Genomic DNA, 10,602 nt, shown 5'->3' with positions numbered 1-10,602 from the left:
CTGGTATCATCCTTGTAAATCTTCTCTGCACCCTCTCCAGTGCCTCGATATTCTTTTTATGTGGCGATTAGACCTGTACGCAGTACTCTAAGTGTGGTTTAACTAAGGTTCGATACTGGTTCAACAAACGTCCTTACTTTTCAATTCTATGCCTCTAGAAATAAACCCTAGTATTTTTTTTTAAAACGGCCTTGCTAATCTGTGTCACAATACTTTTAGTAATTTGTGTATTTGTACTCCAAGATCCCTTTGTTCCTCTACCCCACCTAGACTCGCACCTTCCAAGTAATAAGTGACCTAAGTTTTCCTACCAAAATGGAATACTTCATATTTATCTGTGTTAAACTTCATTTGCCAATTATATGTTCATTCAGCAAGTTTATTAATGGCCTCCTGTAATTTGTTGCAGTCCTCCTCAGTATTGACTATACCTCCCAATTTGGTGTTATCCGCAAATTTGATTGTGTATTTGATTCCAAAGTCTAAATTGTTGATATAAATTGTGAACAACAGTGGTCCCAGCACTGATCCTTGTGGAACACTACTACCCACCTTTTACCCCTACTCTCTGCTTTCTGTCTTGAAGCCAGCTAGCTATCCATTCTGCTACTTGTCCCCTGACTCTGCATTCTCTGACACTGTTCATCAATCTATTATGGGGTACGTTATCAAAGGCCTTTTGACAATCTAGATAAATTACATCTACAGCATTACCATTGTCTGTTCTCTCTGTTACCCCTTCAAAAAATTCAATGAGGTTGGCCAAGCAAGACTTTCCCTTTTAAAATCCATTATATTATTTTTGGTTTCGAGATGTTCTTCTATTTTCTCCTTTAGTAGGGATTCCATAATTTTTCCTCTCATCGATGTTAAGCCGACTGGCCTATAATTCCCTGGACATGTTCTATCCCCCTTTTTAAATATATGTATTACGTTAGCTATTTGCCAGCACTACATCTTTTTCTAACGAATTATTAAATATGTGTAGTAATGCCTCTATCTCCTTCTTAGATTCTTTTAAAATGCATGGATGCAATCCATCCAGACCAGGGATTTTATCCTCTTTTGAGTTTGATTAGTTTAATATATGCCCTCTTTTTATTTTAAATGCACATCTCATCATCCAATGTCATGTCCACTTGTTCTATCTCCCTGAAGCAAAATAATGATTTAATTTTTCTGCCATTTCTCTATCCTTACCTGTGATATTATCCTGTCTATCCCGGAGTGGCTCTACTCTCATCCCAACCTTCCTTTTTTATTGATGTGCCTGTAAAATATTTTACTATTTTGTTTTTTATTCCTTGATCATTAAGTTTCATAGTTCCTCTTTGCCTTCCTAATTGTTTTTTTGACTTCTCTCCTAATCTCTTTATATTCTTCCTTATCATGCACTCCCCTGCTGTCTATGTACTTAGTGTATGCCTCTTTCCTTATCCTCAATTGTTCCCTTATGGCTTTATTCATCCATGGCATCTCATTAGTGTTTAGTTTGTTCTTTTTAGCAGACTATTTTATTCCTGCACTCTGTTGAACACCGTTTTAAATGTTTCCCATTGCTGTTTGCCAATATTGTTGCCCTTTTTATTTTTCCAAGTTCTATTCTCAGCCCCTCAAAATCAGCTTTTCTCCAATCTATTACCCTGGTTTGTGTCATACTTATATCCATCTCAATTATCATCTTAATATTATGGTCACTATTGCCAAGATGTTCCCCTACTTTTATTTCTCTTTATCTGTCTGGTTCATTCCCCATTACTACATTCAAAAGCGAATCCTCCCTTGTCGAGCTTTTTAGATATTGGGTTAGAAAGGAGTCCTGTACATATTGTAGGAACTCCATTCCCTTATCCCCTTTACCTGCCTCTTCTGTCCAACTAATATTGGGGTAGTTGAAATCCCCAATGATTACTATTCTATGTTCTTTACTCATTTCCCTAATTTGTCTGCATATTTCTTCTTTCACCTTCCTTCCACGATCAGGTAGTCTGTAGACTACACCTATTAGTGTGATTGATCCTTTATTATCTTTTATCTCTATCCATATGGATTCTATTTTTGTTTTGCTGTTAGCTGCGTCACTTTTTTTCTACTGCCATTGTTATCCCGTATAAGTATAATAGATGATGAAGAGCATAATTTTCCTTTTATCAAAGGATATTCACCAATTGGCCTTAGACTATAGAAAACAACAAACCCAAATCAAGATGCTGTGTGCAGTCAATTTTACTTAAAGTTTCAGGGAACTGGTTTTAACAAAAAGCAGCCAATTAGGATCTCCTTGTAATAATGCTAATTTTTTGTTTCTAAGTTGGCAATTTGTCAGGAAACTGGCAAAAATATCTTCAAGCAAAACATGCAGAAAATAGCTCCAGGAAAGTGCAGAAAATGCATGTTCACCCACATGCTTTAATCTTCCCGAAAACACAATCCCAGGTCTAAATGAGATTGTGTCCTTAGGTTGTAGAGATACTATTACAGGGACGATGGAAATAAAGTTACACTGGGAGATCAGATTTCTTGAAATAGAATTTTTGCCTTCGACTCTGAATCACTGCTCATGTAGTTCAACCATCTTTCGTTGCAGGTTTTGCCATTTGAATTCCAATGAGCATGAAGCACTTCTGACAAAACTTCTGAACCGAGATGTAAAGCATACAAAAAACATAAAACAAATCGGTTCTCTTTTCCCTAGTGTTCAGCATGGATTTGACTATAAATATTTAACATCTTTCAAGATTTTTGCTCATGTTGCCCTGAATCTATTGCAGAGGTCTCAAAGGATCCTCAGCCATAGCTCGCCTGAGCCAACATGAGCTACGTTAAAAAATTCTGGCAGAAAGTCTATCCCCTTTCTAATATATGCATCTTTATTGGTTAGAAGTGGAGAGTTATGTTCCACAATCAAGTCACATTAGTATCCACAGCAGCTGTAAGATACAAAAGAGTGAGCTTATAAAAACTGCACATATTTCACATGCAGTAATATACTCATCTAATTACATAATTCATTACATTTATTGAAGAAAACCTGGTTCGAAACGATTTTGAATATCTTCTGAATTAATTTTGGATTTTCTTACCATTTTTTGCATAATTATTTACCAGCGTACATACTCTCCTGCAAAAATAGGAAATATGCCTCCAGAGGTTTGAATTATCAAAGAAGTTTTTAACGTGTTTTGGCCACCTGTAAAGATGCCATCAACTCATTTTAAAAGCACAATTCTGCAAATTGAGCTGTTCTTGATTCCAAATAAACTACTGAGTAATAGACCCATCCCTTACTAATAATGCCAAACATTACTTAGGGTTTCATATCTGTTATGTACACCCAGCCTAAGTGCATGTTACCAGTTATTTCCCTGGATTATTCAAATACCTAAAAAATAGTACCACTGAACAACTATCCAGCAGCACTAATGCAACATATACTACGCAATCACAAAGAGAAATAAATGGTACTTTTTGTTTCACAAATGGGGTTTCAAATAACAAGACTTTTAAGTTATATCAACTGAAATTATCGATGGCAATGTGGAAACGCAGTACAAATACTAGACACTCAAAATTTTGATTGATGTACGATTTAAACGACGGGCATATCCCAAATAATCAGGAAACATATTGGGCTGCTAGGGAAAAGGGTATGTTTTACATTGTTGCTTAGTAAGAAAAAGGCAGATTTTTGCCTGTTCGTTGACTAGGCTATTGAGTTCATGTTTAGCCATAATTAGATATTTGTACACAAATCCAGACTGCTTAGCATCATCTTATTTCTTCAGATCAATCTTTGTTCTTTAGCAATTGTAATGAATGAAATGAGGGTTTTTTTTTCATGAAACAATCAAATGCAATGCGACAGATTGTGTGCCATTCTAACAGGAATAGGACTGTCAGTGACTTAGGCAGAGAGAAGAAGAAGAAGAATTGTTACGGGTGTGGCCTTTGTAAAGCCAGGAATTCTCTTAAAGAAGCAGGCATCCAATAAATGTATTGGTTACAGACCTTATACCTACAGTTTTTGCAGGATAATTGAGCTGTTCAGCTGCTTATTTGGGAGCCAGTTAACTACTGCTTATTTCAACTGAAGTTTAACAGGTTATATAGTAGTGATACTCCAACTTGTCCCTCCAATCCAGCTTTGCCCCACCCACAGCACAGAGATTGCACAAAGTTCCGTGTGTCTGTGACTATAGATCATAGTTCCCCCGTCCCCCCACCACATCCGCCTTGATTTTTCCATTGCCTTTGGTATCATTGACTACGCCCCACCCTCTTCCAACATCTCTCCTCCCCAGTCCATCTCATTCAGTCCCATTCGTACCTACTGCAATGAAGACACACTATGCCTCCAATGGCTTTCCCTCCTGCATCCACAGTTACTTATAATATACCACAGGGCTCCAGTTTAGGTACCCTCCTCTTCATACAAAATCTCTTGGTAATATCATCAGAAAATAATGGGTCTACATTCTGCCTTCTCCATCAATTGCCAGCTGTTGCTATACTCTCCAAACTGCCTGGCCAGCATTAACACCTAGATGAGTTGAAATTTCTTCCAGGTATTATAGGCAAAAGCAAAGTCATCCTTGTTGGCTTCCGCCAGCACTTGCATGTCTCTGACCACGACTCCATACACCTTCCTGGTTAAATTTGGAGACGCGGATGTTAATTAACCTGCTTAACCTTAAATTGAACTTTCTTCCCTGCATTTGTAGAATCACAGATGTTTACAGAGCAAGTGACTGACAGTGTTTGTGCCGATAAAATGCTGCAGCAATTAAATCTAATCCCAGTGCCCTGCTTTATCTCAGAACCCTCTGTCTTGCTTTGCTTTAAATATTTTCCAATTTTCGTTTAAAAGTTGCAAATGGTCTCACCCTCAATCACTCGCTGTGGCAAGCATTCGATACTCCAATAATCCTTTGTGTAAAGAGATTTTTCCTATCCTCTCTCTCTCTCTCTCTCTCTCTCCGGGATAATTTTAAATTGATGAGCACTTGCTGACTCCCCAACCTGAGGAAATAAGTCTTTCACCCATCAAAACCTTCAATAATTTTAAACATCCCTATTAAATCTCCTCTTAGCCAGTGGAAATAGTCCTAATATCTCAATTCTCTCCTCATAATTGTCCAGCAGCACTGACGCAACATACACAAAGAGAAATAAGTGACGCTTTTTGTTTCACATATGGGGTTTGAAACAAGACTGGCATCAACCTGGTTCCATGACCGTTTCCCCTGGACCGCAATGCTGCTGATTTCTCAGTTATTGAGCCAGCCCCTCTGCCTACACTTTCCACAAATTAGAACCCGTTCAGAATTCAGTGGCTCACATCTCATCTGTGCTCCCAGCACCCCGAACCTTGCCGAGCTCTACAGGTTTAACACGCCACAGCAAACTGGCTTCAAGATCCTTGTCCCTGCAAATCCCTCCAAGGCTTCGTCTCACCCAATCCCAGTTCCTCCATTTGCACATTGCTGAATGTATCCTCCCTTCTCAGACGCCATTTTACTCCACATTCCCCTTTCAGTACCATCAGTTACTGCTCTCAGCACTTTGTCTCCGTTTTCTAGAACTTTCTCCTAAAATCCTCCGAGTTTGCCAGTCACCGCCTTTCAAAAGTCTCATTAAAAATCCTTGATTTGGCCCTGCTCCGTTATTTTTGGTTTTCTTTTTTCACTCCTGCTTAATGCCCTATTTTACCATCTAGTAAAATGCTTTGAGATGTCTTCCACGAGATGTCGCTTACAGAAACAGGAATTCCCAAAAAAGCAGCAGGATTGGACCGACAGTAATCATTCAATACACTGAGCGCCATTTTCCCAAAAACTGATCTATCAATAAGAATTTAAAAAATGAAGTTATGACCAATAACTCTCCAAAATTTCAGAGCACAGGAAATCTAGAAATGGCTCAACATAATTTATTCCATTTTAAAATGTACAGCGTCCTTTGAAGTGACTGACTAGAAGGATAACTGATAAATACAAGTGTATCTCACTTGTTTGTGTCCTATTTTATACATGTATCCAGCTTTTTCCTCTCAGTCCTTACAGTCACCATGTACAAGTACAAAGGCTACAAAAAGTAAGCAATATAAACAGACACAAATACTTTTGCTTTTTACATGCGTTTTGTAAGCTTATGTTGGTCTATTCACACACTACAGTTCTAAGATTTTTTTTAAAATATAACTTCAATATTCTCTAAAGATAGAAAAATCTACTGATGGAATGCCAATGAATAGTTAAAGGTGTTTTATCATTGGGCCAACATAACTCTGAACAGTTACTCTTAGACAGCTCTTGCTGCTGACTGATATTATTTGAGAAAAGCTATGCTTTATATGAAACTGACAGGTACAAATATTCAGATACGCTGTTAACAGAATTTGTGTCTTCATTTGTCAAACAGAATACTTTGCATTTATAAAACAGAAAGCTGCCTCACTGAAGGAAAGAAATTAGTTACAAAAAAGAAATATTTCAATTATACACTAAACATTTTTGCAAGTAACCCCTTCAAAACTGCCAAATGAACTCAAGGTCTCGCTTTTACATTTTTTTTTTACAGTGTCAGAATTAACAAAAATATAGTTTTCATTTTACTTCAAAGCTAGTAAAACCTAATAAAGGCAAAACATAACAAATGGCTTGCTGTTAAACACAACACATTTTAGTTTTACTAAAGGACACACTGTCACAAACAAATCCTCCAATGATGTTCTGCTGCATGCTGCATTAGGCACCAGCTTCACAAAATCAAATATAGTTGTATTGTATAATAACTGAAGTCCAAGGAACAGCCCCAGGTGTGGTTAAGCTGTCTGCCATTTGGGCTTTTTTCTTCACTATTTTATAACTTGCAAAATCCTTTCCATGGGCAAATAGGCACATTTAAAGTTTCCATCGCATGGCTGCACTACCTCGGTTTCCAAACTTCTTTGAAGACGTGCTCTCTCCAAGCCAAACACAGAACGGAAAAATACGAATATACAAAGATGAAAACAATCCCCACCCAACTTGACTTAACAAAAAAATAAATAAGGCTTCCTTCTGTCAACAGATTGCAAAGTGCCATTAATAATTTCTTCAAAATTATTTTATCATGACAGTTCAGCCAAATAGCTGGTCTTCAAAGTAGATCACCCTACACCCAGTTATTTATAAGGTGGATTTGCTTCCAGCTATGCAGATTTTCCTTTTAGTACCTTACATGCTCAGCAAAATCTACCTCCTCATATAGGAGCCATTCAAAGGCTGTTTAGACATGCCAGTGTTCATGTGACTGTAGTGAGCTGGTGGTGTGTACATCATGTTGCCATGTGGAGTACTTTGCATTGGTTGCTGGGTGTATGGCTGACTTCCCATCATGCTCATTTGCATTTGCATGGGGTACTGGGCAGTTTGATTCATGTAAGCAGGATTTCCATGGTAACCATTGTTCATCATGGATTGAGTCATTCTGTACCCATTCATAGCATTCAATGTATTCATATTCATGTTCATAGAATTGACATTATAAGTTGGTGCTGACATTAGGCCCATGTTCACGCCCCGCTGCATGGTCAGAGGTCGTGGTGCTGGCTGCATGGCCACAGCTGGTGAGGCACGGCTATAGATCTGCTGCTGGTGAGCAGTAGCAGGTGGTACGGGCACCGACTTGGAACGTATGGCAACATGGCCTTTGGCTGCCATTTGTGTCGGCAATCTTTGGGTATGAGAGATTCCAATATTTGGGGCTGCCATATTGCGCTGTAGAAGTGGTGATGCCAGATTCATTGGTGGCGGGGTAAGATTAGGTGGGGGAGTCATTGTAGGTTGTGCTTGGGCTCCCCCAGATAAGGAATGAGGCGACTGTGGAAGTTGGACAAGGCCCGTGTGTGGGGTGGACAAGGAGACACTAGTTGCATAGGAAGTAACAGCAGGTGAATGATTATAAGGCAATGGATGATCCATGATTGTATTAGTTAGCTGTTGTAGTTTGGCCAGGCTGAAATTGGCAGATGGCTGGGGATAACCCCCAGTTCCAAAGTCACCCTGGCCCATCCTTTCATAGATGCTGATGGTTGAGTTTCCAGTTTCTGGAATGTCTGTCATTTGTATTGCTGGTGCAAAACTGGTGGTCATGCTGCACTGCGACAGTTGCTGCTGCTGATTGTTGCTGGGAGGTCTTTCAATGATACAATTTTGGGGAGATTTCACACTGCAGTTTGGTGGAGAGTTGATACTATTTTGCTGCATCATACTACAACTACCATTGATGTTAGTCATCTGCTGAGTCACCGCACAACTACTCTGAGTAAGGCTACTGGAAGATATATTACTATAAGAGCAACTATTCTGCGTTGAGTTGTTGCCACAAATGCTGCTTCCCATAGTCGAATCATAGCTGCTTGGATTCTCATAGTTTTCAGTTGTGCTCTCAATGCTGCCGAGGTCACTGAAGCCACTGTCCACAACCTGTTGTGAATGGTCAGAAACTGAAGGGACATCCATCATTGGACTAGTCTCTACATTTTGTAAAGATGGTGCAGAAATACCACTCTGATCAGGGCTGATCTGTGCATAATTGTTCTCAATGGGAGGCACACTAGGGCTGTTGACAGAACGAACTGATTGGCTAGGATGAGAATGAACAGATGAAAGAGGACTGCTATGGTCTGACTGATGGCAGTCATCCATTGTGGTCATTTGTGGGCTCTGCTCTGTATGAGTGTAACTCTGCAGGTTCCTACAGGCCTCCATAGTTTCTGCACAGTCCTGGTATGTATTTACTTGCTCACTATTTTCTTGTTCACCATTTTCTTGTGTTAATGATTGAACAGCTTGCACTGTCTCTGTGTCAGGTTCTGCATTTACATTGTCCTCTCTAAATTCTGGGGTCTGCTTGCCATTGTCCTTATGATCCTGGTTATTGGTGTGATCTTCATCTGAATCTGGCATCTGCTCAGAATTCCTTTCATGATCATTGTTTTGGTCTTCATCTGAATCTGGCAGAGGGTCATCATTGTGATCCATCTCATCTTTTTGCTCTGTATTATTGCTTGGAACATTTAAATCTAAGAATGGTTCCTGGCTTTGGGATTCTTCCTTGAATACTTCCTCTGGATTTTCCTTTTCCACCTCAACACACTCCATGTGACTGTCATCTTCGTCATCTGCATCATGATCCTCATTTTGATTTGCTTCCTCTTCATCTTCTTCTTCCTCGTGTTCGAGATTATCAGTTTCATCTTTAGGAACTCCATTGACATGATCATGCTCTTTTTTAGGTGGTTCTTCCACAGGTTCCTTCTCCTCACTCAATCTGCAGCTAGATTTATCTGGGGATTCTGGCTTTTCCTCATTTTCAAGTTCATCCTCCTCTGTTATTGCAGGGGCTGCATCATTGTGCGGCTCAACGACAACTTGCTGCTCAGTCATGACCTGCTTCTCCTCTGTTGTGACTGGTTGGTCAGGCTCCAAGGGAGTTTCTGGTGGCGTGTACAGGTTGAGTTTAAAACCAGTTTTATTCTCGGCTTTGCGTCTCCATTTAGCTGGACCACGTTTCACTCCTTTTGGCCAACCTTTTTTGCGTTTCACAACTCTTGCTATAGGCTCAGAATCAACAGAGTTTTCCTCAGTGTTCCCTTTTGAAGAGATACCAGTATTTGCTTTATCTGGGCAAGAAAAAGAGAAACTTGTTTTAAGTGTTTACTGCTACCCAGTTGAATAACAACGGTGCTTAAAATATCTACAGTTCATGTTAATGCAGTAAGTTAAAGTAAAACATTACTTGCAGAAATAACAAAAACAATCCATTGTCGGAAGAAGTGCTTTAAAGGTAAACGAGAAATAATTTTTTTATACGTGGCTTACATAATCGGGGACTAGCTGCTTAACTTAATGGAGTAAAAGTTTAACGAACAGCTCATTAAATGATTATGCTTCTGCTGAAGCTAAATGATGTTCATTAATTAACGTTAGGAATAAATTAAGTAAGGCAGTCTCTCCATTCAGATCTCTTGAAACCAGTTTCAAAGAATCTGTCGATTTTGGTATATTAATATATTTTTTGTTGACTAAGCCATGGGAGCACCAATATCTTAGGGAAGACAAAAAAGACTGGCTATGGTCCTGTTTCTGGTCACTATCCAGTGATTTCTGCTGGAAGTGTGGTATGGATGTGGGTTAAGACAGGATTCGCATGGTTGTGATGCCCTCCATTGTGCTCAGATAACCTGTCGACAGTTATCGTCTAGGCTCACTTGGGTGTGGTATCAGAGGCTGCTGCATGCCTAGGAAACCATACCCCCACCAACAGATCAATGCCTTTGCGAGAGGTGGAGGGAAGGGGAAAAAGAAAGGTGAAAAAATATTTTTGTTCATCGGCATTACATGAAAATGTAATTATTCTGCCTGGGCTTCTGCAGGTCATATTTTGCTGAGGTGAACACATATATAATTTACAGTACTGTACTATACAATGCACATGCAAATTAGTACATTGTTAAGTAGGACAAGATAAAAATAAATCAACACCTAATAGCAGTCAGTATTCACTTTTGTAGATGCTTGGTTTGTTATAATGTGCAAGTTAATAATTCTCTTTTAA

The 10,602-nt window shown here is 39.2% G+C and overlaps 2 protein-coding genes across 9 annotated transcripts in view; one reads left to right on the top strand and one right to left on the bottom strand.

Moving 5' to 3' along the window:
* The window catches only part of LOC139234881 (erlin-1-like), an 843,171-nt gene that overhangs the window by 34,316 nt on the left and 798,253 nt on the right, over positions 1-10,602 (top strand). The window lies entirely within an intron of this gene.
* Positions 5,914-10,602, bottom strand: part of LOC139234879 (histone acetyltransferase KAT6B-like) — a 94,181-nt gene continuing 89,492 nt past the window's right edge. For all 8 annotated transcript variants that reach the window (XM_070865704.1, XM_070865705.1, XM_070865703.1 and 5 more), the window contains one exon: positions 5,914-9,667. In XM_070865704.1, the coding sequence (XP_070721805.1) occupies positions 7,236-9,667 (2,432 nt within the window). In that variant the 3' untranslated portion in view covers positions 5,914-7,235. The remainder of the gene's footprint in view (positions 9,668-10,602) is intronic.

The sequence above is a fragment of the Pristiophorus japonicus genome, chromosome 22 (assembly GCF_044704955.1).
Source record: "Pristiophorus japonicus isolate sPriJap1 chromosome 22, sPriJap1.hap1, whole genome shotgun sequence".
NCBI lineage: Eukaryota > Metazoa > Chordata > Chondrichthyes > Pristiophoridae > Pristiophorus > Pristiophorus japonicus.
Note: the sequence above shows the minus strand (reverse complement) of the source record. Positions and strands in the feature narration are given on the sequence as shown.